This window comes from Penicillium digitatum, chromosome 1, assembly GCF_016767815.1.
Source record: "Penicillium digitatum chromosome 1, complete sequence".
In the NCBI taxonomy this organism is placed as follows: Eukaryota; Fungi; Ascomycota; class Eurotiomycetes; order Eurotiales; family Aspergillaceae; genus Penicillium; species Penicillium digitatum.
In genome coordinates, this window is record NC_089384.1 from 3,704,360 (window position 1) to 3,728,299 (window position 23,940).

The 23,940-nt window shown below is 49.6% G+C and overlaps 11 protein-coding genes across 11 annotated transcripts; 3 read left to right on the forward strand and 8 right to left on the reverse strand.

Annotated features, from left to right (window-relative positions):
- Positions 1–4,557: 4,557 nt before the first annotated feature.
- On the reverse strand, positions 4,558–5,047 carry Pdw03_3597 (mitochondrial 54S ribosomal protein mL60; the record flags this gene model as incomplete). The annotated part of the gene is made up of 3 exons (XM_014676526.2): positions 4,558–4,610; positions 4,706–4,935; positions 5,007–5,047. 3 exons carry the CDS (start codon positions 5,045–5,047, stop codon positions 4,558–4,560), a joined length of 324 nt encoding a protein of 107 aa, XP_014532012.2.
- Positions 5,048–5,489: 442 nt separating this feature from the next.
- On the forward strand, positions 5,490–6,819 carry Pdw03_3598 (Tafazzin; the record flags this gene model as incomplete). Its single annotated transcript, XM_014676525.1, has 4 exons — positions 5,490–5,688; positions 5,754–5,772; positions 5,853–5,945; positions 6,006–6,819. 4 exons carry the CDS (start codon positions 5,490–5,492, stop codon positions 6,817–6,819), a joined length of 1,125 nt encoding a protein of 374 aa, XP_014532011.1.
- A 251-nt stretch (positions 6,820–7,070) lies between these two features.
- Positions 7,071–8,711, forward strand: Pdw03_3599 (Tafazzin; the record flags this gene model as incomplete). Its single annotated transcript, XM_014676524.2, has 1 exon — positions 7,071–8,711. The coding sequence occupies one exon, from the start codon at positions 7,071–7,073 to the stop codon at positions 8,709–8,711; it is 1,641 nt and encodes a 546-aa protein (XP_014532010.2).
- Positions 8,712–8,877: 166 nt separating this feature from the next.
- Positions 8,878–10,881, reverse strand: Pdw03_3600 (ATP dependent RNA helicase (Dbp9), putative; the record flags this gene model as incomplete). The annotated part of the gene is made up of 4 exons (XM_014676523.2): positions 8,878–9,961; positions 10,018–10,496; positions 10,557–10,633; positions 10,689–10,881. The coding sequence occupies 4 exons, from the start codon at positions 10,879–10,881 to the stop codon at positions 8,878–8,880; spliced, it is 1,833 nt and encodes a 610-aa protein (XP_014532009.2).
- Positions 10,882–13,284: 2,403 nt separating this feature from the next.
- Pdw03_3601 (endosomal spry domain-containing protein) lies at positions 13,285–14,466 on the reverse strand (the record flags this gene model as incomplete). The annotated part of the gene is made up of 1 exon (XM_014676522.1): positions 13,285–14,466. The coding sequence occupies one exon, from the start codon at positions 14,464–14,466 to the stop codon at positions 13,285–13,287; it is 1,182 nt and encodes a 393-aa protein (XP_014532008.1).
- Positions 14,467–14,511: 45 nt separating this feature from the next.
- On the reverse strand, positions 14,512–14,928 carry Pdw03_3602 (uncharacterized protein; the record flags this gene model as incomplete). Its single annotated transcript, XM_066100535.1, has 4 exons — positions 14,512–14,514; positions 14,576–14,684; positions 14,737–14,791; positions 14,850–14,928. 4 exons carry the CDS (start codon positions 14,926–14,928, stop codon positions 14,512–14,514), a joined length of 246 nt encoding a protein of 81 aa, XP_065955935.1.
- Positions 14,929–15,962: 1,034 nt separating this feature from the next.
- On the reverse strand, positions 15,963–18,210 carry Pdw03_3603 (Serine carboxypeptidase family protein; the record flags this gene model as incomplete). The annotated part of the gene is made up of 6 exons (XM_066100536.1): positions 15,963–17,658; positions 17,716–17,763; positions 17,834–17,967; positions 18,026–18,033; positions 18,116–18,159; positions 18,203–18,210. 6 exons carry the CDS (start codon positions 18,208–18,210, stop codon positions 15,963–15,965), a joined length of 1,938 nt encoding a protein of 645 aa, XP_065955936.1.
- Positions 18,211–19,192: 982 nt separating this feature from the next.
- Positions 19,193–19,663, reverse strand: Pdw03_3604 (uncharacterized protein; the record flags this gene model as incomplete). Its single annotated transcript, XM_066100537.1, has 4 exons — positions 19,193–19,271; positions 19,329–19,438; positions 19,580–19,592; positions 19,659–19,663. The coding sequence occupies 4 exons, from the start codon at positions 19,661–19,663 to the stop codon at positions 19,193–19,195; spliced, it is 207 nt and encodes a 68-aa protein (XP_065955937.1).
- Positions 19,664–19,807: 144 nt separating this feature from the next.
- Pdw03_3605 (uncharacterized protein) lies at positions 19,808–20,674 on the forward strand (the record flags this gene model as incomplete). Its single annotated transcript, XM_066100538.1, has 5 exons — positions 19,808–19,810; positions 19,861–19,935; positions 19,993–20,115; positions 20,453–20,508; positions 20,596–20,674. The coding sequence occupies 5 exons, from the start codon at positions 19,808–19,810 to the stop codon at positions 20,672–20,674; spliced, it is 336 nt and encodes a 111-aa protein (XP_065955938.1).
- Positions 20,675–21,026: 352 nt separating this feature from the next.
- Pdw03_3606 (Aminoacyl-tRNA synthetase, class 1a, anticodon-binding) lies at positions 21,027–22,128 on the reverse strand (the record flags this gene model as incomplete). Its single annotated transcript, XM_014676520.2, has 5 exons — positions 21,027–21,269; positions 21,344–21,621; positions 21,671–21,824; positions 21,880–21,959; positions 22,011–22,128. 5 exons carry the CDS (start codon positions 22,126–22,128, stop codon positions 21,027–21,029), a joined length of 873 nt encoding a protein of 290 aa, XP_014532006.2.
- Positions 22,129–22,554: 426 nt separating this feature from the next.
- Pdw03_3607 (ABC transporter, putative) lies at positions 22,555–23,338 on the reverse strand (the record flags this gene model as incomplete). The annotated part of the gene is made up of 4 exons (XM_066100539.1): positions 22,555–22,578; positions 22,649–22,778; positions 22,853–23,093; positions 23,152–23,338. 4 exons carry the CDS (start codon positions 23,336–23,338, stop codon positions 22,555–22,557), a joined length of 582 nt encoding a protein of 193 aa, XP_065955939.1.
- Positions 23,339–23,940: the final 602 nt, after the last annotated feature.

Below are 23,940 nucleotides of genomic sequence, written 5' to 3' on the forward strand. Positions count from 1 at the left end.
TTTGCCCAGAAAATTCAAGCCACACCCTAACGGTGAACTGTGGCGTTTGTGGAGTCAAGCGGTCACTGTATTCGTCACTTGGAAACCCCGACTTCTCCCCCTTCAAAGCCAGTCTTGTACCATGAGAAGTAGTCTGGTCTGAGTTCAAAACAGATCGGATTCCATCCTCTAGTAACATTACCCAAATGGGATAGAAAAAAGGCCTGTTGCATTAAGGCATTGACAGTGTGATAGCTGAAGTAACCCTTCTCACCAAATACATGATCAATGATCAGCCTCACTGGGTCGGCCATGACTCGGCTATGAGCTGGGATGTAATGTGCATGGGACTCGAAATAAACTCTATACGAAGCTTGAACTATCTCTGTGTCCCCTCTCGAATCCTTCAAGGACTGTGCGATCGTCCTGACGATCTCATCAATAATTTAAATCTGTCGACGCACGACACTTACCATACCAGAAATACCAGAAAATGGGGTATTCTTTGCTTTTGGCGGTCCAAGACCCGCTGGGTAGAAGAATGTGACGCAGGCGCATGCAGAATAAAATTGAGCAGACTGATGTCAAGTGCTGGGAAGTGAGGTAGCTGGGAGACACTGATCAGAAGAGAAAGCTAATCATCAACTCAACCTGAAAATAAATCTAATCAGAACTGTGAAAAATAATGCCCCACGAATATGCAAAACCAGACGCCCAACAAACAGGAAAACAAAGCAACACAAAGACGCAACCTTCTATCGAACGCTAATAGTCTGCACCGCCACCACATCAGCTGTAGGTGGCTTGAGCGTGGCTGATTTGTGGCTAGATCTGCAAGGAGTGGCTGAATCGGTGTGGCTATGGGCCAGGTCCTTTCCTAATTGGGCAGGTGCACATCGAACCAGACTCAAGAGTTCCGCACTCGGATCGCTAATCATCGAATTAATTCATTTGAGATTAGTCTTTCCGATCTTCAAAATGCACAAGACTAGCATGTGAAATTGAGTCTGATATGTCATTTTAATATGAGAATTTGGAGCTTTGACAGAGTCCCCGCTTAGGTAGTTGTCATCCAAGAGTATCTGTCTATATTTCTAGGGGTACTAGAAGAGGCGGTAAAGAGATGAAAATGTCCTGATGCCTTGAGCTACGCATAACTGTGAGTCAAATAACTTATCTCGATAGATGGTTTCGATATCCAATCACTAGTGGTTTGTAGAAGGTACATCACACCAGAGATCCTGATTTATGCAACATTTTCACTCGAACTGCAACCATTTCCATAACTGATCGATGGGAGTCTATGGTGGAGAGCAACCACTACATTGTATCCCATGCGAACCCTGAAACATTATGTGCTCACACAAAAAACTCCTCTTTTAACTTCATTGATCACAGCCGGGAACGGAAGTCGAGTCTGGCGAGTTAGAGGCTTTGATCACAGTATGAGGAATCATGTGGCCCTAGATTGACATATCCCCACAAAGAAGCGCATAGGTGTTGATGGTCTTTTCATTCTTCTAAAATTCGTTGGTTGCTAGCCTCAGAATAAGATGGTATTCACGGCCACCAGGATACAGGCCAAATGTGATTCATTCCGTGCGATTTGGCTCAATCCCAGAGCCTGACCCAGACTGCGTTTCTTACATTTCATAGCAAATCTTAACGCTCTTGCTTGGTCTTGATGGGTCGTGATTTGGATGCCCCGCAAATAGCTCGAGATAGATGTGGAATCTCAAGCATTATCGAAATTTTCGCGACGGTCTGGTAGTATTTACCATTACAACATTCCAAAGAAAGATGGTTATGATAACACAAAGTTAAAGAGGGCAGGGAAGTTTCGTCTGTGACTGCTTCCTCATCTCTCCAACCTCTCTCATTTGTACAGTGTGAGAAAACCGTCTTGACAACATTTTGTTCGCTATATCTTTAATGAGTCCTGGACTATTTCCTGGAGAGTACACCCAGGCTTCCACTAAATGGCGCCACTGGCAACTCGACAGAGCCACTCCCTGGTTCCTGGTATCCCACGTCCCCCAAAACGACCTCCAAGCACACCAGTCAAAGTCCATAAGGAAATTGATCCCATGGTATTTTTTGAGCTATTCGCCGGAACTGTTGGGATTTTCATAATAGCAGTTTTATTTTGGAAGCTTGGGGGTTTCATCAGACGATTTAATCGAAACAAGGTGCTGAGAGCAGGTAAAAACTCGCACACCCGATACGCACGCACATGGTATGGCTGGGTCACGCGGCCGACACACGAGAGAAACAAAAAAGTGATTCATGACTTCTTCGCTCAAATTCGGAACTCAATGACGTGGAGATCGACTCGGGACGACTATAGTTGGATTTGGTGGGATCCTGGTAATGTGGAAAAGCAGAAACACTGTCGAGAACAGAGAGGATTTCGTTGGCTACCAGATTACTTCAAGAGCTATGACGATTCTCCGACTGCCGACGAAATCTGGAATTCTTGTTCACACCTCAAGTGTCATGGAGCTTTGGAGGACAGTGTCTCAATCTCCCAACCTGTTCCAGCGCCAAGTTCTATGCGGCGGCCACAAGCGCAAGAGGAGATACCGGGATTAACCCTGCCACGGCAATCCACGTTGATCAAGAATTCACCCGTTATAACTTGTTCAATTCTAGAGGAGCTTCTCAGGGACCCTCTGCAGCCAAATGATGGCAATTATGATCACAAACCCTGGTTTAATTTTTGTAAGAATGCAGAAAGGCCAGCGGCCCGCGCACCGGTGCTGTTCCACAAGGTCCGATCATTACCATATCGACAGAAACGATCCTACCAGATCCGAGGATCGATCCCATGGTCGCATGGTAAGGGATCCCAAAATGTCCCATATCAATTTCAATCTGTCGTAAAACGTGATGAGTTTCAATATGAGCTACCAGAGCCGAGTGGCTCGATGCACACAAAAGAGCCTAAACCACTTCATCGACATGCCGATCACCGCAGATACCGTGGATGGTCAGCGCGAATGCAGATGGGGCGGAAAGAAGCAGTCTTTGGCAATATAGGGGATTCGTCCGGTCCTCCTGGGACACCAAAAACCGAATGTTTGATCAGCTATGTCTCGGACCCGAGCTGTTCTATTCGCAATCATCTCAAGCAGCCACGAAATAGCACCGAAGGGAGCTTGCATGTCTCGGAAGATTTTACATCTTTCACTTCCAGACTTCGTGTTGACAACCAATTTGTTTTCTCGAATGAACGACGGACGTATACCAAAATCATCCAATGGAATTCGGCCCCAGCAAGAAGTCATGTTCAAGGGACAGGGACCAATTCCAAAGCGAGACCAGCTTTGTCTGATGAATGGCGATTTATGTGTGACCCAAAACATCCTGCTCTCTCCCTCCGTCAAGGGAAAAGACCGGAATTAAACGCCGCTCGATGCTCCGCAGATCAAACCCAGCTCCAAACAGGAGACGCTGTCGACAAGTTGAATGATTGGGAGATCAGAATGATGGAGAGACTGGATCGAAAGCTATTATGGCTCTTCAATGAATTCACCCCAGGGAAAAAACCATACCATTTTGCCTTATTAGCCAACCACTGGCTGAATAGAGAAACGTGGTTTGTTTACGATCCCGTGTCCAGGGTTTCCACTGATGCACGTCGAATGTGGGGAGACCCACGATGCAACGTTCCTTATCCACAACCGATTTTCAGCCCTAGACCAAAGTACCCTGTATCCAAAAGAAAACGCGCGCAGACTCCTCGTATCGACTCCTGGCGGGCCGCAGTGAATAAGCAGCGGAAGGTATCTGGCATCCGAGACGCCATTCGCACTATTACACTGTATGATGAGTCGGCCGAAGAACCGCCAGATGGTCACATCGACCCAGGCTGCTGGGCTCTGCCGAAGCCGCCTCAAGGCTTTGAAGTGTCCACTGCGCAGAAGAATGCCTGGTATGAAGGAGGGGCAGGCTGGCAAGAGAAGCTTGACGATTGGCAGCAAGTCCATCGCGGATATCTCCTCCACAAAGCCTTCCACGAAGGCCGAGTCAATCGAGGGAAGGTCAAAGAAGTGGCAGCCCAAGTCAATAAGTGCTGCCGTACTGCGTCCGAAAAATTGATACTAACCTCGGATCTCGGGAAAAGAATAGCTTCAAACCTCCTTGTCTCATGATTCTTCTCGAACCCGTGGACGTTGACATCACTCCGGTGTATTCATTTTATTCTGCCCTACCTGTAACCCAATCAAGCTTCCAACCGCACACTTAACTGAAACACCCAACATATCCATCACCTCTGGTGTCGTACGTTCACTACCACCATGTCTGTCGCTGCATCTATATCATTAGCATACCCCGGGAAACCCTGAACCGAACAAAATTAAACATCCTTGTCAAAAAGCATTTAAATTGAAAGCCTTATCTAAGCGCTGGGGTAATCATGGAGCATTGTAAGCCACCATCCTTTTCAGAGCGGCCGCGCTGCAAATTCCAAAAAGCCAAAACTCCGGTTGTCCATATGTTGTTTTTCGCTCCGACAAGTCCCCCACTAGAGTCGAGTTAAGGATGTATAGTACATGTGCGGGGGCGTAAATCCGTTTAGAAACCGGGAGGGTTGACACGTTGGCTGACACGAGTCCACTTGGGCAGCTCTGGAAGTAAAGAAAGTGATAAGCTCAACTGATCTACACAGTAACATGTACCAATTGATGGGAATATGGGATGTAGAATTAGGACGAGAACATACTGTGAATGCTCTTCCGGTAGCTCTTCTCTTTCTTATCGAACAGAGTGTACTTGTCCTTCGGCAGCATTTCCTCCTCGCGTGGCATCTCCGCAAACCACCGGCTCACAGCCTTGGAGGTCTGGCCATTGCGCTCGAGGGCGGCGCTGACGGTGTCGACGACGCGGTCCACAGAGCGCAGGCGCTTGCGCTGTCGTGCCTTCTGGGGGGAGGAGAGACGCCACGGGGTCTTCCTAAAATTCGGGAAGAAATGTTAGTTTAGGCTCGGAAAATTGGGGCTTTGTTCGAAGGACCTGAAACGCACCAAAGAAGACCGCCAAACAGTGCTTGGGTTGATTTGAACATCGTTGGTTGGTGGTGCTGTCAGGGTGCAGCCGGAAGAAAATCGTGCTCGGAGTCGGGTGTGTAATTGGTCCGTGCGCCAGATGTATAAAAAAAGGTTGCTGGTGGAATGAGCTATTTACTGGTTTATACAGTTGATATAGAGAGGCTGGGAAATCATTATGACCTAGGCAGTGAGTTCAATTGTGTAAACTAATTTAAACTAGTCGTATTATTGAAAAATGGTCATGCTGGCCCCTGCTGATTTGCTGTGTATGGTTACCCCAACCAAAATCATGTGATTCCGGCAATATATCGATTTCCAGGGACGCGATAATTTTCTTAATCTTCACTCGAGTCGATTGCACTGCTTTTCGGAGATTAAACTCCTTTCCAAGCTACCGTTAGCTTGTGTAAAGCTTTCTTTTGTTCATGGATTGTGCATAGCAGCTTTACACTATCCATCATGGACTCGAGCGCAACGGCGGAGTCTCCGTCCCTCCCTTGGAGGGCTCTATCCAACACAACAATGTGGGGAGTGGCGGGTCTATGTCGCGGTTTCCTTTCGGCTTTCTGTAAGGCAGAATGTCACGGAAAAGAAGCATTCACGGAGCTGTTAGACTCTCGCCACGACGTTTCGCAACGGACTCGAGGTTTGATTACAGGTATGCCGAGACACAACAAAGTTCATCAGACTAGTGCAGTTGCTAAGTAAAGTATATGAAAATAGTGTCCAATCACATCAGTGTGTACGTGCCTCCGACAGCCTTGGGTCGAGACTATCCATACTCCAAACGTGAAGATGGCTGACATTGCGCCGGAAAACCAGAATGGATGACCCATTGATATGGGGGATTTTGCCCCCTCGATTTTGGAATCAGCGGTGGTCTTTTGGAAGCTACGATATCTGTTTTCAGACAAGGTATTTACAAGTCTGCCCGAACGCTCTTTCCATGGATTGTTTTGCTGACCATGATCGTAGACCACTATCACTCTTCTTCAATATGGGACAGGTTCTACCCACTCACCGTTCCGCGCATTCTACATTCGGTGGCTTAGCTCAACCCGCTGTGACCGAGGCTATTCGCCTGTTATCGAAGGGACCTTTCCCCGTTGATCACCACCGCGCTATACCTGAACGCCAGCACTGGAGCTGGCACAATGTCTGCGTCGATCCATTCTCGGACCTCTCAGTCGCCTATACAACCGATGGCAAGGACTCGCACCTTGCACCTACCGCATACTCCTGCAACTCGAATTCGTGGGTCCATATCTTCCCCGAAGGCAAAATTCACCAGTCACCACGAAAGACCATGCGCTATTTCAAGTGGGGCATCGCACGGCTCATCTTAGAGCCCAAAGAATGTCCGGATGTAGTTCCGATGTGGATTGAAGGCTTCGACAACGTCATGCACGAGAGTCGGGAATTCCCGCGTTTCCTTCCTCGGCCCGGCAAAAATGTTAGCGTTACCTTTGGCTCCAAGGTGGACTCGGATGCTGTATTTGGGGAATTGAGATCTCGGTGGCAGAAATTGAAAGCTAGGGTCGAAAAGAGCTATCCCGATTCCCAAGATCTGCCTCTGGGGGTGCTAAGTGATGAGCTATTGAATGACAAAGAAGCTGTCGAGCTGCGCAAAGAGGTCACCTTGAAGATCAGGAACCTTGTCTTGGACGTTCGCCGATCGCGTGGATTGCCCGATGAGGATCCGAAGGAGGGCCTGGTAGATACCTGGCTGGAGGAAGGTGCCAAGCGTGAGGGCCACATGAAGGACGATTCCTGGGTTCGGGATATCTGAGACTGTGTGCATATATTGTATAACACTGTATAGATTTTATTATGAGTCACGAGCATTGACTCATTTTGAGCCTGACTACGAGCAGTGCTCCATAAGCATTTTTCACTCCTGGCACGTTCCGCTTGCCTTGTAAGCCTCAGCTTCCTGCGCTATACCAAATCAGGCAAGGATCAAGTGGGGACGATAACCGATAAAGGCGGGAAAGCATCCCGGAGACACTTCACTTTGTCAAACCCGCAGCTCGACCGCAGATGCCCAAAAAGCACCAGCGGTTCCACGCAAAGCCAGCAAACTTAGCACATCACGGCCTTGCAATATCTGGACCTCGTCATGATGGCGGGTCTAGGATACAGGGCTCCGCGTCAGCGACGTCAGTCAATGACTTAATCAATCACCTCCGCCGTACACAAACCCCTCGTGCTTCCTATGACGATCCTCCAAGCTCCCAACGTGCTCAGCACTCAACCGTAGCTCCCCGCTCAGTTCATCCATCTCTTCGAGATGTGCTTGAGCTCCCTGCAACCGCGCCGCCACGACCTCGCCCCGGTCCTCGTCGCACGGTATTCGGGGTTCGTCCATCTCGACCCACTGTCGGGCCTCCGCCACCTGCGAGTTGGCTCTCTCCAAACACAGAATCGGCAGGAGATCAAGACTTACATTACGGGGTGTCGGGGGCTTTCGAAAAAATCCATCGGCTGACCCGCCTCCAAGGGCCGCTGTTTCCGGACCAGAGAAGCCTGGTACACCTGATGCTGAAATCAATGGCTTTCAATTGGTGTTGGCATGTTGAATATGATGGCCCTTTCCTGTCCCAGCTTCCAAATTATCTCAAGGAACTGCTGCTGAGTTACGTTGCTGTCTATACAAGAGGCTCGTCTCTGAGAGGGTACATGAAGGGGCTGAAGCCGCTCTTTTTGACCCGGCAGGATCAGGATCAAATTGGCAAGGAAAATCCGGGGTTCAACGAGTCGAGAGTTGTTGATGCGGATTTCAAAATTGAGCGATTGGATTTGGGAAATGCTCTGGGAAACTGGATAACTTTGAAGCAGCTCACAAATGAGATGACCATCTCGCCAGATCCAGCCATGGGTGTCCCAAGCGACGAAATAGAGGATTTTGTACCAGCGTCATGGGATGAAGCTGCTCCCACCGGCAGAGGAGAAGCTATGCTTGATCATCTTCCGACTCCGTCCATTCCCAAGGCCGTTACCCAGACCCCACGCTTCCCCGAACTGCGCGCCCTATCTCTAGCACACCCGACACCTAATGCTGCAAGCTGGAACAGTCTCCTAAACCTAGTAGCACATTTGCCAACCCTCACTCATCTCTCGCTTGCTCATTGGCCTATGCCATGCCGTAATCCACGCTATGTCACTACTCGAATTCGAGGCCAAGTGGCCCGCTTCTTGACCCCAGACGCCCTTGATAACAATTGGGCTGAAGCTGCGAGCATTCTTCGTCAGCTTTCCCGTTCGACATACTGCCTGAAATGGCTGGATCTCGAGGGCTGTGGCGAATGGCTGCCAGCCTTGACATGGGTTGGGAAAGATCCAGATGGGTTTCCACAGAACCCTGATACCGTTGGCCCAGAGTGGAACGGATCTTGGAGAGATGTCGAATGGCTTGGGATCGGCCCTGGGTTTCTGGATATGCCGAAGTCACACGATTCGTCTCATGCGCCATCTCATGAAGCACCCGCCCCGCACAAAAGCTCCTCTTACTCTACTATCCATGCGTACCACCTTCAAAATGCGTGTGATGTGATGAGGCATATTCGGCAGGTAAGGAAGGGGAGGAAATGGCTTGAAATCGAGCTCGGGTTAGGACTGGAAGACGTTGAAATTGAGATGATCAAATCCGTGGATGGGCAGGAATTATCGGTTTATTTTTAAGTCTGCTGAGTGCACAATCATTGACGGACAATATTGCACATCACTGACCCCATGCAGAATGCATGCTAGACATGTAATGCGAAATGCAAATTGAAACTATTTTATTCATGCCTGACTATACAATGGTATCCGGACAAAACGCCCGCAGATTTTAAACTATGCAAAACTATTTCTTGGAACGATTAAACGTCTTCAGGGGATCAACCTTCCCACCAGACTTCCCACGAGCACGGTTACGATCTCTCGCCTTGCGGATGCGATTCTGCTTCGATTTCGTGAACCCAACGAACCCAACACTCTCCTTGGAGAGACCCTTGCGTCCCTTGGCAGGCATCAGGTAATCAGGCACATGCTTGAGATGCGCCTGAACACGTGCAGCGCGCAGCTCGCCGTCGTGACGCAGCTGGCGCAACTCATCAGGGTTCTCTTCGAAATGGCGCTTGAGCTTCTCGCTCTTGATCAGCTCCTGGCGGATCTCGCGTCCTCGTGCTTCTTGCACCGCAAGTCTGGTCACAGAGCGCAGGGCATCGGTCATACGGTATCGGAAGGCGTCGACTTGCGTCATCTCGAAGTGGTAGGGCTTGACTTCGTGGCCGAGCTTGCTTTGCCGCTTGATAATCTTGGCGAGCATGGCTTCGTCGTGCTTTGTGCTGGGGATTGAGGTGGGTCGGTGCTTGCCGTACTGCTCGGTGGGGATAACGAAGGAGAGAGCCATTCCTGCTTTGCCAGCGCGGCCGGTACGTCCGATGCGGTGGGTATAGGATTTGGAGCTGGTGGGGAGGTCGAAGTTGAGGACGCAGGCAACGTTTTGAAAATCGATGCCGCGGGCGATGCTGTAGTCCTTCTCTTTGCTGGTCATCTTGCGGCGCTTCTTGGCCTCGGGCTTCTTTTCCTTTCCGTTCTCATCAACTGCTTCTTCATCCTCGCTGCTTCCAATTTCTTCCTTTGCTTCTTCATCTGCCTCCTTGACTTCGCGCGACTTCTTCGATTTGGTCACTCCCAATACTTCTTGCTCGTCGGCTGCGACAATGATATCGTAGACACCCTTGTTGAATTCTTCGACAACGTGAATCCGCGAATTGATGGGCAATTCTGAGTTGAGGACACAACTCTTCAGACCGAACTGTTCGAGGAAGAGCTTCACGCGGTAGCATCGGTCCACATCTGCTACGAAAATGATGACCTTGCCCTTAATCAGCTGTAGTTTGAAGATGACGTATGTGAGAAGGAATTTCTCATCCTCCGTGCATCTGTTGAGAATTGGGTTAGCAACTGCCGAGATCACGGTTGTAGCACATTGTATTACCGGACAACAAACTGGCTGACACCAGCACCTTTCTCCTCCTTCTCTTCTAGCTTAAGAATCACAGGGTTCCGGCAGTACAAGTCCTTCAATGTATCTACCTCCGAAGTGAGAGTAGCACTCATCAAGAATGTCTGCGCTCCTCGCGGGATGGCCTTGGAGAGAGCATTGATTTCCTCGTCATATCCGTATGATAAGACCAGATCTGCCTCGTCGATAACCAGATGGGTGATTTTATCGAGCGTCAAAGCGGAGTTGTTAACATTGCTGTACACTCGGGTAGGCGTCGAGACAATGATATCCGGGAAATCGGCCAGCATCGAGCGCTGAACTTCATCAGACACCTTCTGTGTTAAGTTGACTGATCGAATATCCTTTCCGCAGAAACTAGCAAAAGACGTAATCACTTTCTGGACCTGTTCTGCAAGCTCGCGAGTGGGGACAAGGATGAGAGCGGTTGTGGCTTTTGAGGAGGGATCGGCCTATTAGTAGACGGTTAGGTTAATTTCTATACGAAGTACACCAAGAGAGGGGCAACAAACAATCTTCTGCTGGAGGATGGCTTGCAGGATTGGGAGGACATAGGCGGCAGTTTTGCCAGAGCCAGTTTTTGCACGGGCTATTTCTGTTAGTGGTCATCTTTTTGATTCATCAATTCAAAAGACTCATCTCACCGAGAATATCCTTTCCTTCCAGGGCGAGCGGAATCGCCTTTGACTGTACAAGAGTGGGTTTGGTGAACTTTTCCTTGATCAGGGCCTGGCGCAATCGAGGATCGAGATTGAGGGCTTCGAAGTCGAGTTCTTGGTCCTCAGCCCCGGCAGCCTCGGGTGAAGGAACATCGTTTGCGTCCAACTTGCGTTTCATCGTGATTGTACTAGGCATTTGCTTGTTCGAATCTGCGGAAGTTGAAACTTTTTTGGGAAGTTTTATCGGGCGGTGAGAATTATTGCGGGCGGTAAATTCGAACATTTTATGTTGACATAATATGACTGCCTCAGGCGGAAACTCCACTGGACGACCAGAACTCAGATCACAGACGAAGTGGTCCAATAGATCAAACCCAGTCAATAACTAGCTCACGGCGAGGACTCATGAACTCTTCACTCGGGTTGCAACCTGCTACCGCAGAATTTGCCTATAGTGCAATGAAAATCTTCCTTTCCTAGTCGTAATGACCTATTGGGCTCTCCGCTTATAGATACATAGTCCCAAAAAATCCCTCGTGATACTTACTATAAATGAACCATGGCTTCTGCCATCACGTTGCCTTCCTTTGCAAGATCAGATAGAAATTCCATAGAATCCGAAGAAGCATTCATTTGATTAATTGCTATCAGTAAATTTCTCCACCGGCCATCCAGATCGAAGCCGAAGCATCTCACATGGGAACTAATTCCACGGTGCCTCACGCTATTCAATCCTATTTGACGAAATCACCGTTGGGACGCTTTAGTGACCGTACCTACGGGGAGAACTTTGATATCGTGGTCGATGGGTATGCTTGTATGCCCTATTCTTCGACCGGATGTTTCACTGGCTGCCTCGTCCTGGGGCTTAGGGGTCCATTCAGGCAAACTGCTCGTCTTTTCCTTTGTTATTGTTTCTGCAACTGGATGTGTGCCATCATCCTAGGATGATTGGCGAGCTGCTGTTCTCCGGTGGGTGACTGAAGCCCATTCGATCATTGGTAAACGTTTGGCCGTAATAGAACGGGTCCTGCTGCAGTACATGATCAACATGACTTGCATGACAGCCTGGCACTGGGACGAATGAGAACTAATTCCTACAGGTATCAGGTGCATCTTTAGGCATGGGGAACGCAGATCCGGATGTGTTTCGTTGGCGTGTTACGACGCTTTGATTAGACGCATTACTTCTCCGGATTTCTTTTACAAGAGGAATAAGGAATCATTTATTTGGAATCTTGATCTGCTATTTCCGCAATTAACACACCGTACGGGTAGTCCGATTCGTACAGAAACTCTCCTGTCACCTATCTAGTTACTGAATCATTCTTTGTGTATCTAATGATGCCTACTGGAATGGTTGTAGATGGACCGAGCCAATCGATTGCTCTTAAGAGGGAGTAGTCAGAAGTGTCCAATCCGATGCTATGATTTGGACCATTTCGACTAAATCAGAAATCCAGGAAGATTAGGCAGATGAAATCTAAGCCTTGGGGGTTTTATATCCCTTGTTAGGAACTCCTCAAGTACCTACCAAGCGGCTCGGACCTTCCCAACAATGGTCGCTCAATTGACTTATCAATACATGTAAGGCGCGTACGGCATGAATCACATTGGTGTCTTGTTACACGCTCACCGGCGGGAGAGAGGGTTTAGCAACTAGCAAATGATGGCGGACCCGGAACATGATTCCAATGAGATCCTAGGTAAGTGAAGAGGATTACTCATTATGTGATGCACATCGAAATCTTTGACTCAGGACTTTACCGTTGCGCTCGAACTATACTGTGAAGGGCGGGAGCTAATGCAATGCAGGGAGGTCATAGAGGAACGGACATCGGAGATTGCCAACTTTGGGCACCAAAGCCTCAGGGAGGCAACCTCATCCCACTAGAACCCTGGAACCCAAGGAAAACGCTCCCACTTTTCGTTCTCTTTGGATATTATCCGGATATTCAGTAGCAAATTCCCTTCGAGGGTTGTTCAACCTTGCTTACCGACATTCGAAAGTATTCGGTTGTGTTCGGTTGGGGTTTAATGAGCTTTCGGAGAAGAATTCCCTTTCCCACACCTAAGGGGCCAGAAATAACAAGAGGTCGTTGATCTTGAGGTGCTACTGCGGGGGGGAGAGAGGATGGTGCGGAGTTAGGTTGATGACATTTACGTCGTCAACAACAAGGCTCTTGTCTTGACTCCGGATACCGAGAATTGGGATAGATAGCAGTTGACGATTTATCTGCAAGGAAGGCCGGGCACTTCTCAAGCTCAGGTTGTGCTGCAAGGGAAGCACCTGGTGTGGAGCTAAAGTGTACATCGGACAATCTTACGGCTCAACGGTTCATGGAAGCGATGCCCAGGCACCTATGTACATATACTATGTTGCATCGAAAAGTTATCCATTTGAATCGTGATTCTGTTCATTATGTACATGACCCAAACAAATCCCCCTATCCGTATCCATAAGTCGATCGGCATTTGCCGTGAAAAATAAAAAAGACGCTATTTCCATAACCCAAAGAATTGTTAAACGTTCAAACCCAGATCCCAAACATCAAGGCATATCCCGATGTGCAGTTGAAGTTCAAGAGTACTGTGTCTCGCCCTCACTATCACTCAGACTATCACGACGACGACTCCTTCGTCCATCACGGCGGTATCCCTTCGACAAACCCGGAATCGGATGCTTGTAGCTCTTCGTACCAGAATCCTCCGTGTCAACGTTGGAATATTGGTACTCAGCACGCGAGCCCGTAGTTGAGAAATCCAGGGGTTCGGTGAAGTGGCCTAGGGGCACAGAACGGCGCTCACGTTGCTTGCGCGGGCTGCTAGTACGAGATGAAGGTGCGGAGGGTGGAGCAGATGGGGAGGTATCACTGCGACGGTCCTGACGGCGGCTATGGCGGCGAGTAGATGGGCCACGGATACGACGCTCTTCGGGTATTTGACTGATGACATCCTCGCTGCCTTGGGTGAACGAGAAGCCCGAGGGATCGCGGCGCTGCCGGCGTGGCTGATCGTATGCAAAATCATGAGAATGGCTCATCTCGCTCTGTTGGTAGGCGGTGGGCGGGGCGGATGTGTCGTAGTCGCTGCCGTTGTAGGTTCCGTCGGCTTCACGGTTCATGCCGCCGATTTGAGCGGGCTTCTCTTGTCGGTAGGCACGTACGTCGGCATCGTCTGCGCCCTCCCACTGCTCGTGCTTGTTACGTCGGAGGAGCTTCTCTTTGGCGGTTTCTCTGAACCTCTTGTGCCGTGACTTCTCTGTAGCGATCGTTGCGGTGTCGATATATGATCCTTCTGTAAATGAGTATCCGTCGTCCGTGTAGCCCTTGCCGACAATACTTCCACCGCCGAGCTTGGTACTCGCTGTAGCATTACTGAGAGTCTTTCCGTCCGGTCCTTTTCGTCGCAGAACAGTGGACTTGTAGTCGTCCCAGTCGCCTTTGCGCCAGACGAACCCGCCGTTTTTAGCCCAGAAGAAGAACCAGATGCCGCCTATGACAAACGCCAGCCCAATGAGGGCGAACAAGGCCATCAGGCCTTGCATCTTGATGCTGTGCGGGTCAACAGTGCCTTTGCCATATTTTGGCTCGCTGGAATCATCTGTTGAGGAGTCGGCACGAAGGAAGAGGTTGGGAGTATTAGGGTGGAGGGAAGTTGATGCATCAGCAAAATTCTCACTGCCAGCATCCCGAGCATAGAGTCCACCAACGGTTGCTTCTGCAATGTCGGGGGAATCCCCGATCGGCCAGGCTGGAGGCATGAAAGAATGTTAGAGTGGTCAAGAGCACCCGGCTCAAGACTGGACTCACTATCAGATCGTTAGTGAACCAAGAATTCCTGAGATTGCCAGGTGGGATATATGAACATACATTAAACCAAGTGGTCAACGCCAGATGTAGATAGAGATAGATCTCTGACACGCTGAAATGTGGGCGTCGAACGTGGGTGTGAAATGTGGGCAAATTCGAAGCGCAGTGCCTAGATTGGTATCAGTAAATCGTTGAAGATAAGAAGATGGGGGAAAACCAACCTAGCTGTGATTCCGCTTGACTTCTGGCACAAAATGGAGGAGGTTGGAGGAGAGGCTGGGGCTCGTGTTTACATGGGGGTTGTCACAGGCAACCCGCTTACATCACCCCCCACACTGCCCAGGCATCCACGGGTCTGTCGACGGGTAGACTTGGGCCAACCGTGGGTCGATCTTAAAAACAGATGCGATCATAGTTGACTTCTATTCAGATCTGAAACATGGCGTTTTAACGAGGATTCAATTTTGGATCAGAAGTATCAAGTCGACAAATGCCACCCGCTAGAAGCCTCCGAGAGAGGCATACAACATTCACGGTCGAAAGCTGTGATCGCGCCCATACAGCTTGCGGGGTATCAAAATCAACTAAACAGCAGAAGCAGGGAAAACGCATCAAGACCGAGGGACGAAAAAAACAGACAAGGAGTTGAACGAAAATGTGAAAATCAATCGAATCGATAAATGCCCAGCAAGAAAACTACGAGGCTCCCAGCGGAACCAAAAACCCACAAGACAAATAAAACCAAAGACATGGCCAAAGAAAAAGACAACATCTTGAGGATGATAAGCAAACAGATATAGGTTTAATCTCTCTCGGCCACTCGGAGCCGTGAAACAAAGTAACCGGGAGAAAGACACAGGACCAGCGAGAAAGGCTATACATGGAACGCTGACAAAAAGACATCAGAAAGTAAAGCACATCAGACTTGTCATTGCAGGTCATCAGAATCGTACAATCATATCGAGCATAACAAACACATCATCAGGGGGTTCGTGCCCGACCATTTTGCCCAAGCATCCAAACATAGAAAAAAAAAAAAAAAAAATCGAGACAGCAGTTGCAAATGAAATCACACCAAAAGTCCTCCCAGTTTCGCGAGACCGTTGGGTCATAGGCAACTCTAGATTTCGTGACCAAGTCCAGCCTATTCACCAGTCGCTCAACTAAGTCTCGCTTTTGGTAATCACCGTACTTTTTCTTGTTGCACAATCACCCGATCCCGAAAAAGAAGAAAAAAGAAAAAGAAAAACGCAACATGTGCGAAAACATCGAGACTTTTGGCAAACGAACAAGGCCAGCCACAAACGACTATACAGACACAGGATGGAATCACAACTTAAATGTGTCTGACCACGAAAAAGAAGAAAACCCCCAAAAACGACAACATCAAACAGGGTGGATGACAAGATTAATGGTAGCGAGCAGTCCCGTAGGCCGACTAGCCATCTCAACGACGAGAGCGTTCCGACCGCCTATCATCCCGGGGACGCCGCACCACGTCTTCAAGTTCCCGACGGCTGGAGCCGCCCGCATAGTTAGAGCTGGTACTGTTCACATGCTGCTTAGGTACCCGCGGGCCGCCGATATTCAATCGAACACCTCCAGTTTCCTCAGTAAGAATGTTAATGGATTTGCCGGTAACTGCTTCAGAGGTAAATCCAATTTGAAACCCGTTCAATGTAAGGGTCATGTTTTTGTCTTCCTCCTTCCGTGAGGGTGTAGCACTGTCGCGGCTCGACCGACTGTTCTGGCTGCCGCTCTCGCTCCCGTTGCGGTGAGACGCCTTGGCAGGAAGCAATGCATCCGCGGAGGGAGGCAGTGCAGCCGATGCGGCTCGGCCAGATCGGGCTGCCTGGTAGTTCTCAGCTTCCCGCTCGAGGTCTTCAAGGTCGCCGCCGGAGCTGGACTGTTCGTCGTCCGAGAAATCGATTGGCTTCCGCCGCCGAGAGCTCGCCACGGCCACCTGAGCAGTCCGTCGATCATCCTGGTAGGAGGTCGATCGTCGGCGATCTCGTAGACTATGGGTTCTCTCAGGCAACGGGGCTTCCCTTGATATCCGACGACGGGAGCGATCCTGAATCACCGGCAAGGCGGCTCCAAGTTCCGGCATGTCCATGCGGTCCAGATCTCGGTCCATGCCTCTGGATGGGCGACGTTGGGAGGGAATACCGGCAGAGGTATGCATTTTCCGGGGTGGCTCTGGCCGCTCTGGCCGCTTCGCCTGGTGAATCTGCGGCCTGGGCTTGGGCTTGGCTCCCGGTGGTGGCATCCGATAGTAGTCTTCATCTTGTTCCTGATGTCTTGTGGGCGGACGCTCACGGACATCCCGGGAGGAGTAGTGCTCCATGGGTGGCTCTTCATCAAACCAGGGATACGACGCAGAGTCCACCGGTGGGATTGGGGCAGTATATACGGATGAGGACCGATGGCGGGATGGTTCCCGGGACCGGGACCGCTCTCGTGGATATTCCGATGGGGGATAGTCCGAGGCCGATGGGGCGTAGTAGGAAGGGGTTTGTCCATATGAAGAGGATGAGTATTGGTGCATGTATGCTGAGCTGGCTGGTGGAGGGCCATGATGATCGTATCCATGCTGGGGGTACATGGGAGATGCCATTCCCGAGCCCATTCCATGTGGTACACCGTGGAAACTCATGGGGCGTCCGTTTGGGTGGTAGGTGTGATATGAATTGGAGCGGCTGGGTCGACCAGAATGACTGGCGTGAATATTCTCTACGACGGCTGGATAATGAGCATGGTGCGATGACGATGAGTATTCCGGGACTGGTGGGCGTGACTGGTAATAGGAATATTCGCTCTGCCGGTGGTCACCCGGGTTGGATTGATGATACTGAGTAGGGTAATCATAGTAATTATCGTGATACGGGCCGGCATGGGAAGATTCTCGTTGACGAGACTTGGACGACGACCGGGGCACATGAGCATGATGGGCAGCGCCCGGATAGGCACCAACCATCTTCTCTTCGCGCGAGGGTCGGGATCGTTCTTTGTCCTTGCGTTCTCTGGTGGAACTTTTCCTGGCGAGGTCGTTACGCCTGGGGGTGTCCAGCTTAAGAGGGGTCGTGGGGCCCTTTCCGCCCGACGGCCCAGATTGGGTGCTATTCACCGTAGCGGCGGTACGACTAGAGTAACCTGAGTCACTGGCGCCGTCGATCAGCGGCTCCTGGAATCTTTCCAACCTGGTAGATAATTTGGCAGCTGTATTGGCAGCAATATTGGCAGAAAGCCTGGTGTCTGGTAAGATGGCGTGGTGTTCTTCGTCGTAATCTTCGACGCAGGCAGGCCAGGGGCCCTTACTGGCCATTATGTGGGCTGCAAGGCAAATCGGGTGTCTGGAAAACCAAATTCCAAAAACTGGGTTGGCCCCGTTTCCGACCAGGGCGACGTGGGTGGCTCCAGAGATGGTCAACTAACAGCACGCCACTGCTGCCCTTTGACGATGAGTCAGAATCGATCTTATTTTCCCCTTCTCAACCCCGTAGATCTGACCAAATGGGCTTCCCGGTTTTTTTTTTATTTTTTTTTTCCTTTTCTCCCCAGTGCCCAACCCAAGTGGGTCACTCAAATAAGTAAGCGGACCTGCCGATCGCAGCGGGCGATGGCAGGCGACGGGCGACGGAGTTCTGTCAAGCGGAGAGAGTGAGATGGCACTTTTTAGTTCGCAACGTCTCCATCGAAGTGGGATGTAAGGCTAAGAGTCGGGTGGACGCGTTGGGTCAAAGAAAGAAGAAAATTGCAAATGACTTCTCTGGCAGACGATGAGTGGTGGAACGGACTGCAGCTGCAGAGGTTGGGTTGAGAATTTGGGATCCTCTGCCTGACGGTCTTAGAACCCAGTGGGGGGAAGGGGGGAAGGGGGGAAGGGGGGGGGGGGGGGGGAAGTGGAGAGTGGAGTCGATGGGCAGCGATTTCAAAAAGCCGAAGTGAGGGGCGATTTGATTGATCTTTAAAGGAAGAGAAAAAGAGATAGAGATCAAAGAGAGAAAAAAAAAATTAAAAGAGAGGAACATCGAGAATAAGAAATATAAAAGAGACGGGAAGACTGAACGACGGAACAGGGCACCAGAGGGGGGGGGGGGGGATGTTTTTTTTTTTTTTTTAAAAAAAACTCCAAAAAAAAAGGAAACGAAAGCAAAAAGGTTGAAAGAGGCTCTGGGTACCCAACACAAACAAAGTGGGGGACAATATGTTATTTAGTTCACAGTACGGAGGACTTCGTAGATTGGAGTTTGGTTGTTCTACTCTGTCTCGGTACATTTGGATACAGTCGAAGGGTCTATCACCTGCGTGAAGTTCGTGAGATGATCTGGGACTACGGAGTAGTTACTCTTGTACTTCTTTTACTTTGTACGTCGCGTCTTTTACAAGATGTCATATTGGATAATGTCACATTTCACATTTCACATTTGATGATTTCCGTTTTTCCCGTGTTTGAAAGGATCTTCGGCTAGATGTACAATGTTGCCTTCCTATTTCTCCCTAAAAGTGCATCCCAACGCCCAACCGGCTTTGCGGCCCAATTATTACCGATGTGAAGGGTCTTCCTTGTCAATAAGGACCCTGTTCTTCGGGCCAAAAATCGGGTACGGTGGTCGGGCAATTCAATTTATCCTTCTCGATCGTTGGGTCATTTTTGTTCAGTTGTGTAGACAGTGGTTATGGCAGGGCCTCGAGTACAAGGACAATGTATCCGGCACACGGGAAAAAGTCGGTTGGGGGGGGGGGGGGCGATACTCTGCAACTCAGGCTGTAAATCACAATTGCCAAGGTGACTCCTACTACATCTACTCACTCATAGGACAATATAGGCAGACATCTTAGGGGGGAGGGGTCAACAACGAAGCCTGACAGAATCGCCACTGTGGAGGGAGTCAGATGAACTTTTACCATACAACGGAGAGACTACAGATATCAAATAGCACTAGAGTCGGAAGAGGGACTAAGCGCTGCATGGCATTCGTCGTCAAAGCCCCTCGTCCATGTGGCAGGATATCTTTGGACGGGGTTTACTCTCCGCCTGTCTACTTTCCATTCGTGACTCACACTAGGGGGAACCCTGTGACAATCTTAGAGGGTGCTATAGGTCCAACGCCAAGAGGTAGTGGTACGAAGGGCCACGTACTTCATACCTGGAGTACCATATTGCACTAGGGATGAAAATGGTCGGAGCCGTCTCTCGGGAAGCAGAAACTGGTATGACATGCAGAACGGACAGTCTATCATTGCCGTTGTGGATTTCTTCACGTCCCCTTGCGTCCTTGAATAAATTTTATGGTAATCTCATTCCACAGGGGAACGACCACATAAAACCTAGAAGTGACCAGCACGAACTCTCCAACGTAGTCGATATCATCCTAGATACCCTAGACACTGGTTGTGCAGACCGAGCCGATCAAAATGTGATAGTGGGCCGGACTGGATATCTTGAGGCCAAAGAGGCTGAAAAATCGAACTAGGAAAATGGCTCCGCTCCAAACATAACCAAGGATCTCCATGCAGCTCCAGTGGTGTCTTCTCGCGTCCCTTTTACAGTGACACCTTTGACGGACACAATTCATCGACCTTCGCATCGGGCTCGGGTGTGCTAGGAACCATGCTTTGCGCATCGGCAAGCATCTAAATTCGGATCGCAGGGCAGCACAGCCAACAAGCTTTCCACGCATGTCAAATTCATCGTGCGATCACGTTGACATCTGTCCCCAGTCAGTCCATTAATTTGCCTCGGGAAACCAAAACAAGGTCAAGGAGCCACCCCCTTGCTTCATTCTGCGAGATGGCATCAGCTCCGCGAGGTTGAGATCTTCACCGCTATTTCGTGAGAACCGATTAATGGTGCTCTGGCGATGAAGATGATGGGAGGGGGGGGGGGGGGGGGGGGGGAGGGTGAGTCCAACTCTATTCCTTTCTCGGCTCTAGAGGCTTCTATCAAAGCTATCGGGAGAGGAAAAGAAACTGTGGAAACGTCATAGAAGGTTCGTGTACATTGTACATAGGTACAGATGACTTGCATGTTGATCGCATCACCCCATTGTTCTTTGAAGCTGATATGATTCGTCAAGACCAAACAGCCTTTTTCATGCCGACGATGTAGGCTCCGGGTTAGGCTTTGGCACGCGATGGGTAAATCGCATTGTCTGATGTCGTACCAAAAGCAAGTCAGGTAAGTCAAGTGTTCCCGTGGCTATGCTTCAAGGCCAGCATGCTCTTAAGGTGCCACGGAATCTACAGCACCTTGCTCAATTGAGGATTGTGGCGCCTCTTCATGGTATCGGGGCATAGGCGCGGCTGCCACTTCGGATGAAGCTCCCCGAATTTTGCCTAGGTGGATGCAGATATGGTCTCCGAACGCAAGTGGTTTTCTATCAATATATCTACCCGAAATGATCAATACATGCATTCACCAACATCAACGTTAACCCCACACTGTAGTCTGTACCAATAGCCAAATCAAACCTGGAGTACCCCTGCGGCATCCCTAACCCTCGATCTCCTAATTCCTGCGCAGATAGAGAGCAACCCATCCAAGAACTCGATATCCGACAATGATGCCCAGAAGAATGCCAACCCACTTCCCCGTCTGACCTATGGAATATCCATACGATTCCAGTACTCCAGTACCCCGAATGAGACACTGATCCTCCAGATCAGTAGACCAGATGCACCGACAACCAGGACCACACGAGTAATGCCTCTTGGAAAACTCATTGACCATCATACCCTGAAAGACATAAGCCTATTCCAAGTAGCAAGCGAATTAGTGATGATGAAGACAAGAAATCACCTTCTGATAGCGTTGCGTTAGCATACCTGGTAATCGATGTAGTGGAACACATATTTCCAAAACGGATTAAGAAGGGTCGGCGTGACCATAAAACCCCCGACACTCATCCAAAGGCCATTTGCGAATGCGACAAGCGCCAAGGAGATGACAAAGTTTGGGAAGATCGATGTCACGAGGACCACGAGGGATTCGGCGGCCACAAGGTCAAGGAATATCCACATCACCCAGGTGAAGAAACCCTCTGCTGTTGGTTGGAGATTGGAGAGCCAGTATGATACGATGGAGAAGAGCATAGAAATCAGAACTAGAGATATTAGAGATCGTGCATGTGGCAGGAGATAGTGAGGACATACACAGATAGGGAAGCCCAATGAGAAAGTTTGAGACCATGAATGGTGTCACACCATATAGCCCGTTGGCTCGCTCTTTGGTGAAAATTGCCCGGTCTTCGAGGAATGCGGGGACGTATGCTACCGCCATGAAAGACATGAACGCGGAGCCAAAAAACTATATCCAAGGTCAGTATCAGGATGCCTTCAATTTCAATCATATTCAAACAAACAATAGCGTTGATAAACGGCTGTATGTAGTCTTGGGATGGGTGAAGACGTAACCACACTGTCCCCATCATGATAGCCAATCCTGTGCTACATTAGGTCCAGTAAGCTTTCAAAAGAGCATGAAGATTCGTACCAAGATACATCGCGATGCGGATCCCATAAGCAATGACATCGCGGTAAGACTTGACAAATGAGCGATGCAGCAGAGCTAGGGTAATTGAAATCGTTCCCGGTCGAGTTTTTTCATCCATGGAGGCCTGGTCGATAAATTTCTTTGTCGAGCGTGCCCGCTCAGAAACTTGGCTTGTTAGTGATTTTACCTCATTTGAGTTTGCCCAGGCAGTTTGAATAACCTGGATCCGATCTTCTTCAAAGTCCTTCGAGTTGGTAAAATCAGAACTGACAGTATCCAAGATAAATTCAGCAGGATTGGTTTGCGCGGGGATTGGATAGCCAATGCCACTGAAGTAACTCTCCACAGCTGAGACTGGCCCAAAATAGCATGTTTTTCCTGCCGAGAGAAGCAGCAGCTTATCGAAGAGCTTAAACGTCGTGGTGGATGGTTGGTGGATACTCGCAATGATGAGAAGCTATCATAAACACTGTTAACGGAAACAGGGATACCATGGGATATGAACCTACGTTATTGGCCCGCGCGAGTTCCTTTGCATACGACATCACCTCAAAGCTGGCAGTCGAGTCTAGACCGCTAGTTGGCTCATCCAAGAACAAAATCCTTGGATTGGTGATGAGCTGGCTAGCCACACTTACACGTCGCTTCTGGCCACCGCTGATGCCCTTCCGGATCGGAGTGCCAACCAACGTGTTTGCCTGGTTCTGGATACCAAATGCTTCCAAAAGTGTCCGGATCCGATCAATGCGCTGGCGCTTCGATATAGAGCTTATAGAAATAGAAGTGGTAAGAATTGGGATGTATGCGTGAGATTGGACGGATGTTATTCCAACCCGTCATACCTGGGCAACGAGAGATCCGCCGCGAACTTCAACGTCTCCTGCACCGTCAACGACCCGATCAACACGTCTTCCTGCTCGACGTATGAGGTCACCCGCTGGAAATCCTGCGATTCCATATGTGCATCATTCACGTAGTTCTCACCGAGAACCTTCGCACCAGCTGACATGGTACGTCGAGCAAGCACGTTGAGAAGTGTTGTCTTGCCGCAGCCGGACGGGCCCATCAGGGCAACGAGCTCCCCTGTACAACCAGTATCAATGTGATAATCTTGATATAGAGCATGGGCAAGGATTCAAACCATGCTGCACATCACCGCTGATATCATTGATCAGATCGCGGGGTTTTTTGGTTTCCCGATCTTTGACGGTTACCGTTAAACCTTGCCACGAGAAGTTCCGAATGGTCTGGTTCATCAAAAAGTGTCCGCTGTCATTCTGCTCCAGATCCTGGGTCCTGGATGCCATCAGGGATGAGGGATCGCCCATGCCGCAAGAAATTGTAGAAGGTTTATGTCAGACACGAGAGAATTAAAATCCAACCCACGTTCAGATTCGCGGGCTCAGGTTTTTATAATTTTGAACATGCCCATCTTGCATGTACCTAGACCATGGTCTTGCAAACCCCTGTCTAGAGTCGAGACCTTTGGACAAATCACTTCATACGTGGCCGAGGTGGTCCCCGACTTAGGCGGAACATAGGGCTCAATAGTGAGACTCAAGCCCAACGGTCCCCGATTTCTCGGGGCAACGCCGTTCTCTGTGGATGATAGTCCTGGAGAAAGGTCATGAGTCTAGACAAAAATTCACTATGTCAGATGCCGCAAAACAATAGCGCTTTTTGAAATTTGAGGTGCTTGGTATAGGCTGTAGATTTGTGGACGGGCGCCAATCCTCCGCGTCGGCGATCGGCCACTATTTCCCCTCAACAATACGGCACTCAGAAAAGCAAAGAAAAAGCAAAAAAGCAAAAAAGCAAAAAAGGAAATCACAAAAGGGGGATTCGGAGATTGATTTTCTTAAAGGAAGAAGCATAATGCCATTTGCATTTGTCCCGTTCTTGGCGCCCAATGCAACTAAAATAAAATCAA